At 55.6% G+C, this 20,531-nt stretch overlaps 2 protein-coding genes across 3 annotated transcripts in view; both read right to left on the bottom strand.

Annotated features, from left to right (window-relative positions):
• Positions 1–8,875, bottom strand: part of PFDN1 (prefoldin subunit 1) — a 33,224-nt gene extending 24,349 nt beyond the window's left edge. Inside the window, exons 1-2 of the mRNA XM_064671514.1 lie at positions 8,738–8,875; positions 7,361–7,527 (exon numbers count right to left, since the gene is read on the bottom strand). Of these exons, the coding sequence (XP_064527584.1) occupies positions 7,361–7,527; positions 8,738–8,770 (200 nt within the window). The 5' untranslated portion in view covers positions 8,771–8,875. The remainder of the gene's footprint in view (positions 1–7,360; positions 7,528–8,737) is intronic.
• A 2,366-nt stretch (positions 8,876–11,241) lies between these two features.
• Positions 11,242–20,527, bottom strand: HBEGF (heparin binding EGF like growth factor). 2 transcript variants are annotated; one of them, XM_064671511.1, is made up of 6 exons: positions 17,849–20,527; positions 17,452–17,628; positions 15,076–15,253; positions 13,058–13,213; positions 12,854–12,946; positions 11,242–11,723 (listed from the first exon to the last, which is right to left on the bottom strand). In XM_064671511.1, the coding sequence occupies exons 1-5, from the start codon at positions 17,889–17,891 to the stop codon at positions 12,874–12,876; spliced, it is 627 nt and encodes a 208-aa protein (XP_064527581.1). In that variant the 5' UTR covers positions 17,892–20,527; the 3' UTR covers positions 11,242–11,723; positions 12,854–12,873. The 2 variants fall into 2 exon arrangements, with proteins under 2 accessions (XP_064527581.1, XP_064527582.1); XM_064671512.1 differs by lacking the exon at positions 12,854–12,946.
• Between the last annotated feature and the right edge of the window lie 4 nt (positions 20,528–20,531).

Below are 20,531 nucleotides of genomic sequence, written 5' to 3'. Positions count from 1 at the left end.
TCAGGATGCTCAGAACTAAACTTCTCTTTTGTTTTAAGGCTGTTCCACATAAATTTTATATGTTATTCTGACATACAAACACCAGCTCAGAGATCCAAGAGCTGTGGGCCCTGACTACCTTGTCACACCCTCCCTGCTGGCTGGATATCCATTGACTCCACACCTGGAAGGGCATCCTCAAAGCAAGACAGGGAGTAAATGGGGACCCTCCCAGTACTTCTTTGGTCCAGTGATTTGGCCACTCTCTTCTGCTGCAGGAATGCCACATCCTCTGTGCTAAACCAGAGAAATAGCCCTATATCCTGAAACAAATGCTCTAGCATTCAGTATTTCCCCAGGGACTCTCACCCTTTATTCCAGTATTTCCTTCAGGAAATGGGGAAAGAGACTCAAAATGCAGTACTTTAAATTCACTAAATTTTAAAATAAATGGAAGTTTCTCGCTGTTTTAGAATACCAGAGTGGCATTTTAAGTGCTTGGAGAACTTCAGAAATCAGACAGTCATGTTCCATAATGGTCTTGCACAGTCATTTGCCACAGCAAGTCACAAAAGCAGGAGCAGTTTAAGCTCCTCAAAAAACATTTAATACTTGTCTAGCATGTATTCAAACAGAACTCTGAGCCCCTGAACCAACAGATGGATTATATTTGCAAGGCAGCCCAGCTTCCTTCTTTCTGGAGGCAGGGACAAAACCAAGGTGCCTTTTTACAGCCCTCACTCCCCACAACTGCCTGACCTGCAAGTGCAAGGCTTTGTGAAGGCCCTGGCATCTCCATGGCAGCACATTGCTTCTGGATCACAGCAGATCAAACTGCCTCTTCTAGCAACAAGGGCAGTTTTCAGGAGCAGCCCATCTCCCTCCTGAGCCTTCCTTTCTCCAGTTAGATTTCATCTCCTCTAAGTTTACTCAGGTATCTCCTTTCTCTGTGTTGTCTGTTGTCAGGTGGGGGAAAAGTTAGGGATAAAGAAAATAATGGAACAAACTTGTTTGAATGTCATAGTCCCAGTCCCAAGAGAAAAATGTTCCTAAAGAGTTAAATGTCCCCAGGCAAGGGAGACAAGGATCGAGGAAAAGCTGTATGGCTAATCTTCTATCAGAACACCCACACAGTAGGTGGGGGACTACAACCAGCAGGCTTATTTCAAGAAGGGATAAGTAAAAGACCTATTTTTATTTTCAACTAGCTACTAGCTATTATTTTTATTTTAAGACCCTTGTTTCTGTTGCTTATGCATTTGACAAACACAGACTTATCAGGCGGTCCAAGTTCTCTTGTCTAAAGCTGATTTTTTAAAGAAATGCAGCTGTTTCCTAGAACAGGGTAGATAGACATCTTGCACACAAGCCATGGAAATCTTTTCTCCTCTGACGTTTTGGTATTGCATGGAGGAATTATGTAGAGCAGCAGGGCAGGAGAGCTGTAACTGGACCAAGATATCCAGGAGATTACAAACCAACAGCCCAGGGCAGCAGGAATAAGATCAAGAACTATGCGGGGGAAGGGCAGTGGAGGGAATGTGTTTGAGAAATCAGATGTCAAGTTGGAAAAGGAGCCTCTGCCCACAAGAACAAGCTCCCTTTCTGAGCTGGAACCAAATTCATGAGTCCAGACTCCCAGTATCCCAGTGCTGTCAGCAGAAAGCACAGAGCCCACAGACCAGCTATGCTCCTCTCACAGGGGATGACAACCAGCTGCTGCCCTTCACTTCACTGACCAAATCACAGGCAGCTGTACAGACAACTACTGCATCACCCCTGTGTGCATCAGTCTCATTTGTGGTTTCCATGAGAGCTCTCTAAAAAGATCGTGCAAACTTTTACAGACCCACTCACACCTAACACTGTGAAGATCAGGCTGCAGAAGTGAGTAGCTCAAAAGGAAGAAAAACCTGAAACAAAAAACAACTGGGTGATGGAAAACCTTTTGGCTTATGCCCATTTAACCTTTGATTTCTCAGCTCTCAGCACCCCTGGCCTCGTTCAGTGTACAGCAGAAACAGTGGTCAAGCAGCTGGATGCAAATTTTGTTTTCTTCACAGCTCAGTGCCTGAGTAACTGCTACAACACACCAGACTTACTGTGGAAAAAAAAACTTCCCTTTTTCAATAGCTGTGTGGAGGAGCTTCAAGTCTATAAACCACTTACTGACCAGAGGCTGACAGCAACATGCTGATCCCTGGAACTCATGTCAGCACTGAATTCAAACGCTTCTTGAACTCTGTCAGGCTTAGTGCTGTGCCCACTGCCCTGGGGAGTTTGTTCAGTGCCCAACCACCCTCCGGGTGAAAAACCTTTTCCTGAGATCCAACCCAGACCTCCCCTGACACAGCTCCATCCGTTCCCTCAAGTCCTGTCACTGGTCACAAGAGTGAAGAGATCAGTACCTGCCCCTCCACTGCCCCTCATGAGGATGTTGAAGACCACAACGAGGTCTGACCTCGGTCTCCTCTTCTCCAGACTGAACAAACCAAGTGCCCTCAGCTGCTCCTCATAAGGCTTCACCTCCAGACCCTTCAGCATCCTCATGTCCCTCCTTTGGATACCCTCCAATAGCTTAATGTCTTTTTGATATTGTGGTGCCCAAAACTTCCCCCAGAACCCAAGGTGAGGCCACAGAGAGCAGAGCAGGACAATCCCCTCTCTCACCCGGCCCGGGGATGCTGGGCCTGATGCCCCCAGGACAGGGTTGGCCCTCCTGGCTGCCAGGGCACTGCTGACTCATGTCCAACTGGCCATTGACCAGGACCCCCAGGGCCCTTTCCTGGCACAGCTGTCCTGCCTCTCATTCCCAGTCTGTCCATACATCCGGGGTTGTCCCATCCCAGGGGCATAATCCAGCACTTCCCCTTGTTGAACTTCATATGGTTGGTGATTGCCCATCTCTCTAATTTATCAAGATCTCTCTGCAGGGCCTCTCTGCCCTTCAGGGAGTTGACAGCTCCTCCCAGTTTAGTGTGGGCAAACTCACTCAGTATCCCCTCCAGTCCCACGTCCAAGTCATTTATGAAGATGTTGAAGAGCACGGGGCCTACGATGGAGCCCTGTGGAACCCCACCAGTGACAGGTCACCAGCCTGATGTCACTGTCACCCTTTGTGCCCAACCCATGAGCCAGTTGCTCACCCACCACATGATGTGTTTATCCAGCTGTGGGCTGGACAGTTTGTCCAGAAGGATCCCATGAGAGACAGTACCAAAGGCTTTACTGAAACCCAAAAAGATCACATCTACCGGCCTTCCTAGATCAGCTAGGCTGGGTTACCCTGTGGTAGAAGGACACCAGGTTTAAGGAGCAGGACTTTCCCCTCCTGAAGCCGTGCTGGCTGTGCCTGCAGCACCTGTCAGCTCCTCAGCAGCCGGGCCCCAGGGCCACACTGAGCCTTCCCCACGGAGAGGGGCCATGGAGAAGCCACTCGGATTTCACAGACCAGCCTATAGTTAGTAACTGAACCATGAAGATTAAGTCTTGCATGTCCTTCAGCTCTTTAGGAGTCTTTTGACATGGGAATCACAGGACAGCTGAGCACACTCTGCAGAGATCTGCACTGGTAGAATCAAACACACACCTCACACACATACAAACAGTGAAAATGCAGCTGCATCGAGGGATGTGCAGCAGTGACTGCTGTCTTTAGGGGTCCAGGAAAGAGCTTACAGTGACTGATGATGTCTCATTTTCAAACAAAACCAGGAATCACAGTAAAAGCAACAATGCATTTAAGTCCCAGGAACGATCAAGGACATTTAATCCTCTCTCAGGTTTCACTTGCGTAGGGTTCAGCCTCCGAAAATCTGAACCGCTCTTTAAAAAAAAAAAAAATCAAAATCATATTATTACAGCTGTCCTGTAAAATAGTGTAATGGCACAAAGTCATTTTATAGGGATAACAGCTGGGATAACACACTATACTTGCAGAAAACCTTGAACATAAAGCTGTGCTACAGCATTTGCTTGATTTTTGCTTTCTTATATTTTCTCTTTGCAAGCATTCTCCCATTTGCAGCCCAAGTAAACTGATGATAAGGCAATATCAAACCAAAACTGAGTGTCTATTTTGGCATGGCATGACAAACTGCAGTGCTCTCCTCACTGTGCCCTGCACAAGTGCCAGACATTTTTCTGCTGTAAATAAGGATCTTGTCCAGGTTATGGGGTAGAAGAATGTAAAGGGAAAGGTCTGAAATATTCAGACAGAATTCTGAAGCTTAAACTTTCAACATAGTTCTCAAAGCAACACGATGATATCAGCTCCCAAATAGCCTAAGCAGAAGTCCAGCACAGTGGTAGCTGTCTCAGGCTACGTAACAGGCCTTTCAAAAGAGTATGAAGTAACAGAAGTGCAATGTATTTGGCAAGATGCCAGCCCTCAGATGATATCCCAGCCTCAGGGATATGTACAGTACACAGCAATTCATCAGCTCATACTATGTGGTACTGACATTTCTTGTGTCAAACCAGAAATAGCTTCGGCAAGAGTAAATTGAGTCCCACATGTGGAGGCCAGGAAGGCTTTGGTTTGTCACACAAACTGCAATATTTGCCAAAAAAAAAAAAAAAAAAAAAGAAGATTGAGTTGAGGAACAAAAAATGGACTTTCACATTCACCAGCGGTGCAGGAAAAGCCTTTTGGGCAGGGAGGAGGCTCAAGATTGGGGTTCAGAGAACAAAAACCACACAACTGTTTTCCAAGTAACACGGAAGGAAGTACCCAACTGGACAGAGTTCCTCCCAGCACGTCACCACTGCTCCCTGAGCCTTCAAATTCCACGAAAACCTCGAGTATCTTGTCCTGCAGAACTGTAGGACAGAGCCCAAAACACCAAAGCTGGACAAAAAAACAGAGAGACCCTATCAGAAGCCACTTTCTAAGTAGCAACTTAAATGGGTTGGAGAAATAAAAAAAGGAAATTAAAAAAAAAAAAACAATGGGTCACAGGAATAGAAGCAGAAAACTTATTTCAAAGAACTGAGCTATTCAAGCAGAAGAGCTCTGATAATCAGAGTCAATGCTGACGCAAACCTCCACCCTTCCTGGGTAACTGGAACTCTTTAGAGCTTCAACATTTGCGTGCTGGACTACGCAAATGAAATTAAGACATCACAAATATCCCTTTGGTGGCCAAACTCCACATCCATGCAAGCCAATGAAGCCAACAAATTAAAACATCTGCTATTCCACTTCACAGAACACGGCTTCAAAGTCCAGAAGAACCATAGTGACCACCTCCTTTGGAACAAAAGATGCCAGACTGCCCTTGGATTTTAATTCCTGCTCAAGGGCTGCTTTAGCCTGCTTTGCTAAAAGCCCAGATTTCAGCAATAAATTCTCTACTAGGGGTTGGAATGGGCTCCAGGAAGTGCCTCATGCTCTCTGCACTAGGAGGTGGCACAGATCACACCAATTGGCAAGGCAGCTTCAGCCCCACATCCAGGACAGGCAGAGCTCACAGAAATATCCTGTCAAGCTTAGGCAGGACAAAAAAAAAATGTTAAAACAGAGTGGCTGAGTAGTGTTCAGAAGAAGAGCAGTCTCTCAATCTATATTTGCACAGCCACTAGTACAGCCCATGAAGAGTTCAGTTTTTAAATACTATCATAATGCAAATATTTTCCCTGCTGGCGCCTCTGCCATCCCTGACGAGCCAGAGCTGCCAGGGCACCTGGCTGGTCATGGAAAAGAAAACAGGACTCCCAGAAGACTGTGGCTCCTGCAGCTCCTTCACAGGAGCTGTAAATGGCTTAGGACACAAAGAAGGTGTCTCTTACCCCTAAGGAGGAGGCAGAAGCAGAAAGCAGAAAAATGCTCTTTAGCCACCACCCAAACACCCCCTGCTCCCCACATCTGATTCACAAGCAGGATTACTTTGCAACAAAACACTAATACACTCACACTTCTAAGGTACCTGGAGGGACTTCTCCACATAGAAGTATTCTGTACTTTTGGATTTTAAAAAAGCCTTAGAAAAACGTGTTGATTCCAGAATTATCTTCTGCTCTTCACCTGTCTGCTCTCTGACAAACCAAACAGAAAAAAAACCCTCTTGAGACATCTCATGACTACTCCAAACACGAGTGTTTACTACATCTACAGCCTGCCCGGGTCAATCAGTTGCCTCTTGCAAGGGACCAGAATGTGTCTCATTTTAAGGTGCCAGGCACCAGCATCCCCACCAAACCCAGCACTTAATGCACCTACTTGGAAAAGTTTATTTAGTGGGAACCAAGAAGGGGACTGTCACTCTGAACAGCTCCATTAGCCTGGGTACAACTTCACCTGAAAAGCCTCAGCAAAAGGCAAAGTACACACCATTCCTGGCTTCCCAGTCCTGCCACCTCCCTACAACTCGGTCAGGAGATTGCATGGGCTGATGGATCAGGGCACTTGCAGCCTGACCTGGCTCACTGCTTGGCCCTGTGATCATCCCCTTTGACATGGAGAAGGTGGGGTAAACAGGGTGGGGGAGAGGTCAATACAATCACCCCTTTTGGCAGCAGTCAGAGCAGATCCACCGTTTCGCAAACCACGTCCCGAGATGAGCAGTCATCACTGTTACCCAACACACGAGAGACAAGAGAGAAAAATCACAGCAGTGGAAAAATCCTGTTTCTCAAATCAGAAACACAGAAATCTAGTGTGATACTTGCCAAGCAAGCACCTGGTTCAGATCTAAAACCACTTGGTACGGTCTTGTATCAGAGGCTGCTGAAGTCCCACCAAAGTGTGTTGGGAAAATTAATCAACACACCTCAAGTCTCGTTTAAGGTGTTTCTTTTGACAGCCACTCAACACATGAGGCACATCTTTAGTGCACTGGGAGTAGCCACACAAGCCTTATGCTCACTTCCAAAAGTTTGAAAATATCCAAGCAACGACATTAGATCCATTCCTTGGCACGACACTGCAAAGGGCATTTCTGTAGAACATGAACCGTGCACAGGGGGTGCACATAGGAAATTACTGACTCTGGACAGATCTGTGAGAGCCTTCTCACAAACGCAGCCTCAAACACCTCCAGGGATGGTGACTCCCCCACTGCCCTGGGCAGCCCATTCCAATGCCTAATCACCCTTTCTGTGAAGAAATTCTTCCTGATGTCCAAGCTCTTGTCCTGTCCCTTGCTCCCTGGGAGCAGAGCCCGACCCCCACCTGGCTCCACTCTCTTGTAGAGTGAGGAGGTCCCCCTAAGCCTCCTTTTCTCCAGGCTGAGCCCCTCCAGCTCCCTCAGCCCCTCCTGGTGCTCCAGCCCCTTCCCCAGCCCCATTGCCCTTCTCTAGACTTGCTCCAATGTCCTTCCTGAATTTGGGACCCCCTCCCACACACGGAGCCGGGGTCACCCCCTCTCCAGCGGGTACTCACATCCTTCCCACGCCCTCGTACATGCGGGTCTCGTCCACCAGCATCATCACCTCGGTGTCGGTGAGGTGGGCGTGCTTCTTGGTCTTGCTGAGCTGCTCGATCTGCAGGTCGGCCAGTTTCACCTTCTGCTGTGTGTCCATCACCTTGGCCTGCAGCTCCGTGAAGGCCTGGCCAGGGGAGGGAGGCGGAGTGAGGGGTGTCCAGGTGGGCAGCGGGGGCACAACCAGACCAGGGATGTGGGGAAGGAGGGGATCAGCCGAGGGGACACGTTGAGGAGGATACAGAGGTAGGGGGACTGAGGACACAGGAGGCACACATAGGTGGGGAGACACAGTGGGACACACACATGGGTGAGGGGACACACAAGGGGGAGGACACCTGACACACACGTGGGTGGGGGGACACAGTGGGACACACAAGGGTGAGGGAACACACAAGGGGGATGACGTGGGAGACACACATGGGTGGGGGGACACAGAAGACACACATGGGTGGAGGGACACAGTGAGACACACACAAGTGAGGGGACACATGATACACACATGGGTGGGGGGACACAGAAGACACACATGGGTGGGGGGACACAGTGAGACACACACAAGTGAGGGGACACGATACACACATGGGTGGGGGGACACAGTGGGACACACAGGGGTGGGACACAGACGGGTGAGGGAACACACAAGGGGGGTGACATGGGAGACATATGGGGGGGACACAGTGAGACACATACGAGTGAGAGGACACATGATACACACATGGGTGGGGAGACACACGAGACACACGTGGGTGAGGGGATACACGAGACACACATACGGGTGGAGGACCACACGGTGAAGAGACACGGGTGGGGACACACACACAGGGAGGAGGACACGGGGGGGGACATACGGGTAGGGGGACATGCTGGGACACATACACACGGGTGGGACACACGCATGGCCAGGGGGACACGGGTGGGGGGGGAAACACGGATGGAGGACGACACATGGGTCGGGGGGGACATGGGGAACACGGGGGACACACGCGAGTGGGGGTGACACGCGGGGAGTGGACACACGGTGGGGACACACACGGGGTGAGGAGACATACAGGGGTTGGGAGGAACCGCGGGAGGGGGGAACACAGGTGGTGGGGGGACACGAGGGACGCACACACACGGAGCACACGCGGGCGGGGATACACGGGCGGGGATACACGGACGGGGGGACACGGGGGACGCACACGCGGACGGGGGAACACGGGGGACGCACACGCGGACGGGGGGACACGGGGGACGCACACGCGGACGGGGGGACACGGGGGACGCACACGCGGACGGGGGGACACACGGTGGGGGGCACGGGAGGGACACACACACGGGCGGGGGTCTCGTACCTTCTTCAGCTCCAGGTCCACGGGCGCCGCCATCTTGTCCCCGCACGGCGCATGCGCGGGCCGAGGGGGCGGTCCCGGCGGCTCCTGAGGGACCGGCCGGGGCTTCCCCGGGGAGGCAGAGCCGTCACCTGCCTTGGAATCACGGAATGCGAAGGAGTTGGAATGGTCCTTAAAGGCCATCTAGCCCCATCCCCCCATCGTGGACAGGGATACCTTCCACTAGCCCAGGTTGCTCCGAGCCCCGTCCAACCTGGCCTTGGACACTTCCAGGGATCCAGGGACAGCCACAGCTTCTCTGGGCAACCTGTGCCAGGGCCTCCCCACCCTCACAATAAACAGTTTATTCTGTGTATCTAACCTAAATCTCCCCTTTTTTAGTTTGTACCCATTACTTCTTGTCCTGTCACTACAGTTGCTGACGAAGAGTCCCTTCACCGACCTCGCCGTAGACCCCTTCAGATCCTGGAAGGTGCTGTGAGGTCTCCACTCAGCCTTCCCTTCTCCAGGCCGAACAGCCCCAGTTTTCTTAGCCTGTCTTCATAGGGGAGGTGCCCCAATCTCCCTTATCAATGCCCAGAGTGGCCTCCTCTGGACTTGCTCCGACAGTTCCATGTCCTTCTTATGCTGGGCACACCAGAACTGTACATAGTACAGAGGGAGGATCCCCTCCTTTGACCTGCTGGCCACACTCCTTGGGATGCAGCCCAGGATCCCGTTGGCTTTCTGGGCTGTGAGTGCTCACTGCTGGTTCATGTTGAGCTTTTCATCAACCGTCACCCCCAAGTCCTTCTCCACAGGGCTGCTCTCCATCCCTTCTCCTCCCAGCCTGTTGGTGTGCCTGGGATTGCCACGACCCAGGTGTAGGACATCACATTTACGTTTTGTTGAACTTCCCGAGCTTCACATGGTCCCACCTCTGCAGCCTGTCCAAATCCCTCTGGATCCATCCCTTCCCTCCAGCATGTGGCTGCACCACACAGCTCAGTTTCATCAGCAAACTTGCTGAGGGTGCCCTTGATCCCACTGTCTGTGTCTCCAACAAGGATGCTGGACAGCAAGTGGAATGAAAGGGAGCATCTCTAGGACTGCCAGCCTTTCCCAGCCCAGTGGGGCACAGGGAGCCAGCCCACTGATCCAGAGAGCTTCCCTACATCTCCAAAGCATGTTTGCCACCTGTTTGCCTGTTAAATCTCCACCTGTGGGCAGCCCAGCCTGCACAGGGGCAGGAGGAGGGCAGAGAGCAGCTGGGCTCTGGGCATAAGTTCCAACTATCTGCTGAGATACCTTCCAGCAGAGCTATTCCCACCAGGATGCTGTAGAGCCCCAGGCAAGTGGAGCTGCCCACTGGGAAAGGCAGAAAAGTTGCAGGGCTACAGCAGCTCTGGGAAGGTGAGAAGCAGCAGCAGCACAGTGAGGCAGGGACACAGCCCTGGTTGCAGAAGGGCCTCCTGCACAGCAGCCAGGGGCATTATTTGCTTAAGAGACTTTGAAAAGGACAAGTTTGGAGTCTCTGGTCAAACTGGCATCACCACAGCACAGAGTCACATTTGCACAGTCAGTAACTCATTTCCCTGGCTCTGGGACCGAGTCACTGCAGCTGCTGAGGCTTTAACTCTCCAGACCATAACATCGTGGTCACCCTCCCTTGGTCACAGCTGTGTCCTTCAGCTTCATCACAACAAGCACTGGAAAGCTCAAGTACTGCTGTGTTCCCCCTTCCCAGCAGCTCAGCTCTCCCCTTTGCTGACTGGAGTTCCACACCTACAGGGGCTGCCTCAAAGCTCTCTACCAGAGCCAGCACCTCTCTCTAATCTCAGCTTCCCCCAAGGAAGAGGAAAGAAGTGGTTTGAGGTTACTGCAAAGTCACAAGTTGCTCCTGAGCTGTCATCTGAAGTGATGCTTTGTGGATGGAATGACTGCAGCCCCAGGAGCCTGCAGTGGCCCCAGGGACAGCTGGGGTCCCCTACAAGGAAGATGTGAGTCCACTTCTGGCTTCTTCTTTGCCAAATGATAGAATTATTTGGTTGGAAGGGACTTTTAAGATCATCCAGTTCACCTTTCACTAGACCAGGTTGCTCCGAGTCCCATCCAGCTTGGCCTTGAACACTTCCAGGGATGGGGCAGCCACAGCTTCTCTGGGCAACTTGTGCTGGCTTAAAACCAGGAACCAATCCCATCTGAATGGATCAGCAGCCAGAGTGGCTTCACTCACAGTGGAGGCAGCTTTGCTTGGTGAACAGACACACAAACATCACACACCTCCCAGGGCATCAGCTGGTAAAGATGAAGCAAATCTCAAAAAAAAATCCACATGGGGCTGTCCTGGCTGCAGAGGATGGATCCTGCCCCCAGCTCCTCAGACCACACTGCTCCCCAGGGATGGCACGAGCTGATCCATCAGCCCACACCACACACCCTCTGCTGCTGTTGGCAGCACCTCATCAGCAAGGCCTTCAGAGTCCTGAATGCTTTCCACCTTCATCATTAAATTAACAACCCAAGCATTTGTTACAAAGTGTTATTTATTAGAATATTACATTGCACTTAAAAAATAAGGGAGGTCTGACCCCTGTCATCCTGAACCTACACGAAGGACGCAGGGCCAGACCTACAATAAATATAAATACTATGTACAGTTTATCTAAAATAAATATATAATTTAAAATGAAAAATATCTTGTTAAATAGCTGTTACCCTCCCCCCCCCTCCCTCCTGCGGCGAAGGAAGCCCCGAGCCCGGTGTCTCCTCCCTTTCACAGTTTGTTTCTCGGCACTGCAGTGGACGGAGAGCCGCCGGGCAGCCGGTCCCTCCCACCCCCGAGCCCGCCCCGTCCCCGGAGGTGGCCACGAAGCTCCTGCAGTGCCGCCGCTGCCCGAGCGGCCCCGCCGCGGGTGCCGTCCTGGTGCTCCAGCGAGCCCCCGCCGTGCCGCAGCCCCGCTGGTCTCGCCTCTTCCAGGAGGTAGAAGTGCGTTATTAGTGCCGACCCCTGCAAGAGAGAGGCGGGAGAGCTCACAACACGGTCCTGGGCTGCTCTGCCCGCAGAGCACGGTGGGGTAAAGGCGCTGGGTCCCACCCAGCCCGGCAGGAGAGCGCTCGCACCCACCCAAGCCCCAGCTGCCACTCGCTGCCTGTCGGGGCTGCACCCAGGAGGATGGGAGCCAGCACACCCAGGAGAGGTGGGTAAACATCCCACCCTGTGTCCACCGTGCTTCCCTTCCAGGGACCACGGCACTTTTCCCCCTGGACACATCCAGCCCAGTAACCCCCAGGGCAAATGGGACAGTGAGGAAAGCCCTGTTCTGAGTCTCCTTCTTGAAAATTCAGCTCCAATGAACAGCTCAAAATCCCACTCCCAGCACTGTGACAAACATGACAGAAATTCTCCGAAGGCATTACTTCATCTTTACAAAGAACAATGACTTTCCTTTTTTTTTTTTAAGAAGAGAAGGAGCTGTGATATGTATGGCCACGTCTAACGTCAGGGTTTGGATCAGACCAGAGGAAGTTTGACAGCTTTTCAGCACCCAGCCCTGCAGCCACCCCTGGAGCAGAGCACACCCCTCACCCACCACCCAGCCAGCCAGAGGAACATGGCATGGGCTGGCAGCAAGATCCCCCTGTGCCCAGCTGCAAGAGCATTACTTGCTCTGCTGCAAGTAATAAGCAGAGTGGGAGTGAAAAGGAAAGGGGTTTTTTACACATGTGTATAAATAGAAGCAATATCTAAGGAGGGGAAGTGACTCAGAGGGTCAGAGAGGGAGCAGAACAAGTGGGAAAAAAAAAACCAAAACAGAAGCAGCTTCCCCACTGCCAAACATCCCCAAAGCACTGGGGCAGAGCAGGGACTGGGGGCTAGAAAGGAGGAGGTGGGAGTAATGAAGTAGTCAGAGAACAGGGACTTGGGCAGGAAGGCGAGATAAGAGGGTTGGAGCCCCACAGGGCAGCCCAAGTTCTCTGCCCAAATCCAGGCAGGCTCTTCTCCAGGCTTAGGCTGCCTTCAACACTCCTGCCTGGCTCTGGCACGGGATCCATACAGCAGTCCCAGCCAGCATGAACGGCAGAGCCCCCAGATGTCCACCAGCCCCACTGCTGCCCCCTGCCCAGCCAGGGGCTCACCTCGCCAGCACCCGGCATCCTCAGTGATTCACAGTGATGCCCAGCTTGATTTTCTCTTCGTTTTCTACATCGTAGCCACCCCTCTTGTGACACCTGCGAGGCCAAGCAAAGGGATGCTCAGGGCAAGAGGTCCCTGCCACCCTCCTCTTGCGCGTGATCTTCCCAGGGACACAGATTCCGAGAGTTCAGCCCCGTCCCACTCACCTGAGCATCAGCAGGGCTGCGATGATGACGAGACACAGGGAGGACAGGACAACAGCAACCACGGCCAGAGCCGTGGTGTGGTCGTACGCGCTGGGCGGGTGCTCCACCGGCAGCAAGAGGCCGTGGCAGCGCTCTCCGTGATACCCTGGCTGGCATCTGGGTGAGAAAGAAAGTCATAAAGGTTGGTGGTGAGCAAGCACAGGAGGTCATTGTGTCCCCCACACCCCTTGGAAGGCGGTATCTCTCCCTGGTATTGGTAAGTTAAGTTTCTCCTGCGCCAAGTGAAGACTCCTAGAAAGGTTAAACTCTCCACCAGCAGAAGGCACCAGGGTCTGTCTCCTGCCAGTCCCTCCCAGGCAGAGCCAGGCTGCCCAGACCACCTCTGGAAGTAGGAAGGGAGCAGCGTGGTAGCTGGTGCAGCACTTCCCACAGAGCAGGATGTCCCTGCACACCCTGACAGCTGAGAGGTGCCCCGTCCCTGCAGACTCGGGAGGTTACTCATGGAACAGAAATAACGCTCCCCACAGGGCTGTGAGGCTTCCAGCCCTTCCCAAGCCACAGCCCACTGATGTGACCAGATATATATATCCCTCTATATCCAGCACCACTGACCCTCGGGCTGATGTCCAAGCCGGGTTTAGCCCAGCCCTCCTCCCAAGCTCATAATGGCACATACCAGTGTTACCTCCCAGGCACAGCAGCAAGGCTGCACACAAGTCAGAGGTGCAGGACCCAGCCCAGCAGCATCCTCACTCCACCCCAATCCCCAGGGACCAGCCCAAGGAAGGAACACTCCAAGAGACCCTGTGACACAGGCAGCCAGCCACCAAGAGCAGCCACAACTTAGTGACACCAGTCAACATGAGGCCTCTCTAGGAACAGTTGGCCACTGTTCATAAAAACCATGATGGCTCTGGGAGATGTCACCCAGGGATGGGCCACCAGGCTGCAGAGCCCAGCCAACCCCCAAATCCCTCCCGCTTGCCCGTGCCCCAGGTCCTCTCCAGGGATCTTGGCTGTCCCAGTCCCAGGCAGGGGTTCTGCACCCCACATTCTGCTGGGTCACCAACACAAACTGAGTCGGCAGAGATCTCCCTTCACTGGCAGTCCCAAGTCCCCCATGCAAGGACTCAACTTCATGGCAGCTTCCACAGAGAGAAACTAGGGGACTAGAGGAGCTATGCAGAGCTTGATCCCTGCGGATTACAGGGCATGAGATCCTGTGGGCACCATAAGCCAGGGAGCTATTATCTTCCCTGGGCTCAGGGCTGGGTGGCTCAGAGGATTGATAGTGAAGAACAAAGCCTCTTACATATCTGCCAGCTCAACTCCTGCCCACGTAAGCGGGGATCAAATGTGCACCCCTGGGTATTTCCCGTGGTAGCAAGTCCTGTATCAAGGTGTCCCAGCAGCAGGAAAATGCTTTCTCCTCTGTTTGCCTCATCTAGTCCCTTCTCTCTACCTGTAGTCCAGGGACATGGGCAAGTGGGGTACACAGCCCTGTCCTTCATCAGGCCAAGGGACAGCTTGGGCATGGCTTTGGCAGGCTGTCCCCAAAGGTGCTACCTCCAGTCCTCCTCACTGGTGCTACAGCAGCTCATCCCACCTGCACCGGTGCACCCTAACAGCCACAGGAGCCCTAAGCTTTCCGAGTGGGGGGTGCAGGGTGACAGGGTCAGGATGAGGTCTCCCAAACCAGACCTGCAGAAGCCCTCAGCTGCCAGACTCCAGCCCTGCACACCATTCTGCAGCCCTCAGCACCACAGGTCTCTGCACAGCAGCTCAGACGGAGCTCACCGTGCCGGCAGGGAACGCTGGATCCAGGGCCACGACAGGCTTTGGTGGGGCATGGACACTGCCCAAGAAGCACAAGGAAGAGGCCAAGTCATAGCTGTCCCCGCACAGAGACAGAGAACATGCACTAAAAATATCCTGTTCGTTTTTCCTCTGCCCGGCCCAGAGAATTGAAGGAACCGTGACTAAGGCTCCCCCGGCACAGGCACACGCCAGCAACTCACATGCAGGAGGGAGCTCCCAGCTCTCGGATGTACTTGCACTCGCCGTGAATACAGAAATCCTTGTACTTCCGCAGGCACGGGTCTCTCTTCTTCCCCAGGCCTTTGCCTTTTCTTCTTTTATTGCCATTCCCTTTCTTCTTGGGAGTAACCAGACCTTGAGGCTTTGACAGGAAGGCAACTGGAAAACAATTTGGGAAGGAGAGAAGGGCAGTCAGACCAGCTCCACGTGCCAGCCGGAGGGAAGGCAGAGCCACATCCCGGGACTGCTGCAATTGCTCAGCCCTGGCTCCCACTGCCCTTTGTGCCGGGAGCTGCCCCCCCGAGCCCGGGAGAGAAGGGGGAAAAGGCATTTTTTTCAGCTCCTCACAAATATCATGGCCTTTCTGATTCATAAGAACAATTCTCAAGGAAAGAAAGGAGTTGGGCAGGGGGAACAGAGCTTTATACATCTCAAATGCTGCTATTATATGCACCAGTTTCCACTCAACACAGAACGTTGCTAATTGCCCCTTTATCTGGCCTTTATTTCCCTGATGAGCGCAGGCTTTTCTAAGACCCTATTCATGGCTGTAATGGAGTCTCCTTCCCGTGGGCACAAGGATGCCTTGCTCACCCCAAGGCAGGAATAAAAGAGCAAGCCTGGCTTAAGTTTTGGGTTTGTAGAGCCAAAGAGGTGGGTAGGGAAACGTTCCCATGAATTACAACGGTATGTTTTAATTGTGGTGCAGTGACCAGTGGTATTTGGTGCCAGGCCAGCTCCCTGCTGGGTTGGTGGGAACTAGAGCACCAAGCTCCTTGCTCAGACACAGCCTAACACTAGCAACGGTACTGGAATGGTTTTTAAGATATGCAGGTGCCCAAAAAAATCAGCTCCCAGCATGATATCACAAGGTGCTGAGATGCTAGAGGGCACTCACTGGTCCAAGGGGGATTTTTTAGCTCCTCCCAAACCACCGCTTGGTATCTCTGGGAAAGGTGCACTAAGCCCCGGGGCTGCTCGGGAAGGAGAGGGCAGCAGAGTCCAACCTGACAAGTTGTAACCTGCACAATTCCTTCTCAGCCACTTCCTGGCTCCTGACTGAACCAGGGCCTCCCATGCTGGCACACACCTGTTGCACACCTAGCGAAGTTATTTCGACATCCTTCACACTGTGCCTGGAGAAAACCGATACTCCAGGAAACTCTGCGGCTTGGAAGAACCCTTGGATGAGGGTGTTCTGTCCCTGGCCCTGCGGGTTATCTCCCAGACACAGCCAGCAGACACACAGTGCTGCTGACCCCCCCAGCCACCCCACTGCCACTCCCCCTCCCCGGGGCTCTGTCCCTTGGACAGCCAGAGAAGGTTGGGAAGGTCCTGCCGGTAGGAAAAGCCATCCAGCACGGGTAGCCAGGGGGTGCTGCCTCTCTCCCCCTGCTCAGGCACCCCGGGGAAGGTGCCTTCACACAGAGGGCAGATCTCTCTCATCGTAGCTCAGCTCGAGGCATCGAGACAGTGCTCTGACAGTCACCAAACCCTTCCGTTCCTCCCAGCCTGCCTCTCAGCCGGGAGTCAGCCCAGGCCCACCAGATCGCTTGCCCTAGGACAGAGTCCCCTCCTCGGGGGATGCACAGAGGAGCAGGCTGGAGCATCTCCCAGTGGGAGGACACCTGCTTTTCCCCTCGGTGTGAGCGGCTCAGCCCAGTTTGTCACAGTCTGCTGGCACAGCCAAAAAGCAAAGTAAAACACGGGAAAACATGAAGGTGAGCTGTACGGGGCAGAGCACACTCCTGGTGCCAGGTACTGCCCTCGGCGAGCCGCGTGTAGGAGGCACAGGTACAGGTACGTGTCAACGCCCCCAGCCCGCGATGGGCCCCGTCCCACCCCCATGAGAGCCCCCGGGACACTCTCCGGTGCCAGCCCGGGAGCCCCGCAGAGTGGCAGTGCCCCCACCGCCCCCGTGCCGGCTGACGAGCCCTGCCGCGGAATGAGGAGCAGCCGGCGTGGGCGGCGGTGAGTCACGGCGGGAGGGCAGCGCGGGGCCCCGGGCACGGCCCCCCCGAGGGGCTCTGCCTCCACCGACCACCGAGCTGGGACCCGGCACCCCTGGGACCCCGACAGCCTCTGGCACAAGCGCCGCTGCTCTGTGCTGGTGCCCCATGCGCTGGCCCGACTCGGGGCTGCTCCCGCGGGCGCTCGGTACCCGGGAACTCCCTCCTCTCAGCGCCCTCCGAAGCGGAGCCGGGGCTGCCGTGGGGCACCCGCGGGGCTGAGCTGAGCCGAGCACAGCCTGGCGCCTCCGAGCCGCCCTGCTCAGCCCGCGCCAGGACCCCATCCCCATCGCGGCACACCCGTCCCGAGACCCCATCCCGCCCCGGGACCCCTCATCCCGTCCCTACCTCTCGGCAGCTCGCTGAAGTCGTCCCCCGAGGCCGCTCCGCCGCCCTCCTTCTCCGGGCTGCCGCCGAGCAGCGGGGCCGTGGCCGGGACCGGCGCTCCCCCTCCACCGCCGCCCTTGTGCAGCACCTCGTTGTGCAGCTCGTCCCGGCGCAGCCCGCCCGCCGCCGCCGAGCACACTGCGGGGACAGCGGTCAGATGGGACAGCTCACTCACACCGCCCTGCCCGGGACACCCCCTCCTCCCCACGCGCGACCGGGACCGATCTTCCCGTCTGCTCACACCCGGGGACCCTCCACCCGGGACCGCGTTGCCCAGGACCATTCCCCGACACGTGTCCGGGACCCTCCAGGAGAGCCCGGCGCTGGGATCCGTCGCCGTCCCCACGCGTGTCCGTACCTGCCGCCAGCAGCGCGTGGATCAGCACCGCCCGCCCGTCCATGACCCGCGGGCACACGCGTCCAGCCCCTGTCCCGCTCCGCTCGGCCCCGCTCCGGTGCCCGCTCTCCAGCAGCGCGGCCCCGCGCCGGGTAGAAGGCGGCGGGCGGCGGGGCGGGGCGGGGAGGGGCTGCCCGGCCGCTCCGCCCCCGGGAAGGGCTTCCCCACCGCCCCCAAGGGGGGTTCCGCCGGCCGGGGACGGGAACAGGGCCAGGGCTCGGTGGGGTGTTCTCGCTCCCGGAGAGGACAGGACCTGACCAGCCACCGCCGCCCCGCTGCTGGTGGGCGGCGGGAGCCTGGGAGTCGCAGGGTCCCTGCAGGGCGCAGAGGGCAGGCGATGGACGAGGGACACAGCCTTTCCAGCCTTTTCCTGTGACTGGAACGCGTGGCCTCAGGCAGGGGAAGAGGAGGGGGGTCGCGGTGCGCCCCCTGGTCCCAAGCGCCGGCTGACGGGACGGGTGCCTGGGGTGGGCCGGGGGTGCCAGGGGAGCGAGTGCACCTCACAGGAGGAGCATCAGGTGAGAGGCAGGACCTCAGGGTGCAGGGCTGCACCTCCTCCTGGCCCTGATAGGAAACAGACTGCCATCCGTGCGCCATCCTGCACATGGGAGGTGGTAGCAGCCAGAGGTGGTAGCAGAGACCCTCTCTGTCCCCAAGGCCACCTTTGTGCCCTTAAAGAGCTCCTGTGACTGACAGCATCACAGCCTCATCTCACAATCCCCCCTCAGCTAGCCATTGTCCTTATCCTCATCCCAGCCCTCTGTGCATGGGCACTGCCAGCACTTCCCTGTCCCCTTCACTGGGCTTGCAACCATGTGTTGTGTTTGGCCCAACCCTCAGCCCAGGTGACAGCCCCAAAAACACCACTGACACCAGCGCTGGGCAAATGCAGGGTCCTGCCCTGGCTCCTGTTGGGGCCAGCCGTAGCCCCTGGCTGGTTCCTCGAGGTCCCAAGCCCCCAGCCCATGGCTGGTTTGGGCTCAGCAAGGCATGAGCAAAATATTCCTGCCATTGTTGTTGGTGTCTCCAAGGAATACCGCCGGATCTGGCATCCCCCCGCTCACGCCCTCCTCTTCTTGCTCAGACTTGACTTTTGCAATTGTTTGCGGGATGTTTTTCCTTCCGCCTCCTCTGGCCATCAGCAGCCCAAAGCCTCTGGCAGCAGAGCGAGGGGGTGGCCTGGGTGAGGGGCTGTGTCCCTGGGCAGCCCTGCACCCTGGAGCCCGGTCCCTGAATGGAGATGGGATTTTTGTCCTTGCCAGTCCCCTGTCACATCCCCAGGGCCAGGCCAGGCGTGCACGGGTGGCGTGTGCCAGCAGCATTTGCCAGCTGACCTGGCACCTCCGGAGAGGGAGGCACCGGCTCACGTCAGCAGCCAGGGAGGCTGTTGGCACAGAGGGTTGGCAGCGGGCAAGGGTGGGGGGTGTGTGCAGGCTGCCAATCCTGCCTGCCTTCTGCTGCCTGCCTCTGCTCCCTGCCCCCTGCCTCTGCCTCCCAGAGCCTCCCATGACCCCTGCCCACCTCCTGCAGCCCCTCACAGCCTCCCTGCCTGCACCTGCCGCCAGTCATGCCCCATCTTATGCCAGGGGGCCATGCTGGGGCAGCACCCACAGGAGGTGGGGGGCTAACACCTGGGAAGGTTTGGGTGCCTCAACCACGTGTCCTGCTGCCAGGGGTCTCCCTGTGTCCCCCACCCTGGCCAAGGGCACCACTCCACACACCACGGCACCCACTGGTATAACAGAACAAACAGTCTGGTGGGCACCCAGGGCCTGATCCTTGGCCTCAGCTCCTGTAAGGCAGGTACCAGGAGCCCAAGGACTCACATGCCCACCCTCTGCACTCTCCCAAATTGTAACACTGCTGTGGTGGTGCCTGGCCCTGCTCCAGCTGCTCCTGGGCCAGATCCTGCCAGCTCCAGCAGGCTCCAGCACAGCCTGCCCGTGCCGGTGCAGGTGTTTGTGGTCCTGTTTGTGGTCCTGCCACTGTGTTTGCACTGCACACAGCCCCGTGGTTTGTTTGCAGAGGGCTGAGGGGGTTGTCACAGTGATGGTGGCCCTGCCATCTCCCCATCCCAGGCAGGGTGCTGTGGCTGTGACCACATCCATCTGCTCCCCCCTCACAGCCCACACAGGTGCCCTCTGTCAGGCTGCAGCCCTGACACCCTCCTGGCCCTTGTCATCACACCCTTACTCCCCTGCTCTGGATTTGCTCAGCGGTGCCACATCCTTCCCCAACCATGTCCCCACATCCGCTTTCCTAAGGAAGAGCTGCACAGCACCCTGGCAAAGTCACTGATGCTGCCACCAGCTCTTCAGGATTGGCCCTGCCATTGCCTCACCAATGCCTTGCAGGGTGCAGGTGGGACTGGGGACACGCTACTCCCCAGGAACAGCCTTGTCCATGTGGGTCACCCGGAGCAGGCAGGTGGGTCCCCTGGTCCCAGGCCCAAGTGGGCAGCTGGATGTGGCAGGACCCAGCCACAAAGGGTCCCGTGGGGCTGACCCTGCTGTTTTGAGATGGTTGTTTTGGGCTTGGCTCCTGTGTATTGGTTTGTGGCCAGTTTAAACCAGTTCACAGCTTTTATAAGGTGTGGGATGAGTGGGATCCTGTGAGTGCCAGAGGGAACCCAGGCCTGTGGCTG

The sequence above is a fragment of the Pseudopipra pipra genome, chromosome 15 (assembly GCF_036250125.1).
Source record: "Pseudopipra pipra isolate bDixPip1 chromosome 15, bDixPip1.hap1, whole genome shotgun sequence".
Lineage (NCBI taxonomy): Eukaryota > Metazoa > Chordata > Aves > Passeriformes > Pipridae > Pseudopipra > Pseudopipra pipra.
The sequence above is the reverse complement of the archived record's forward strand: the minus strand, read 5'-3'. Positions and strand labels throughout refer to the sequence as shown.

Bases quoted from the DNA above. Each gene is read 5' to 3' on its own strand.
- HBEGF (XM_064671511.1), bottom strand. From the start codon at position 17,891: ATGGACGGGCGGGCGGTGCTGATCCACGCGCTGCTGGCGGCAG. The intron at 13,214-15,075 runs GTGAGTTGCTGG...TTTCTCACCCAG, and splicing joins CTGGGAGCTCCCTCCTGCAT to ATGCCAGCCAGGGTATCACG. The intron at 12,947-13,057 runs GTGAGTGGGACG...TTGGCCTCGCAG, and splicing joins GCAGCCCTGCTGATGCTCAG to GTGTCACAAGAGGGGTGGCT.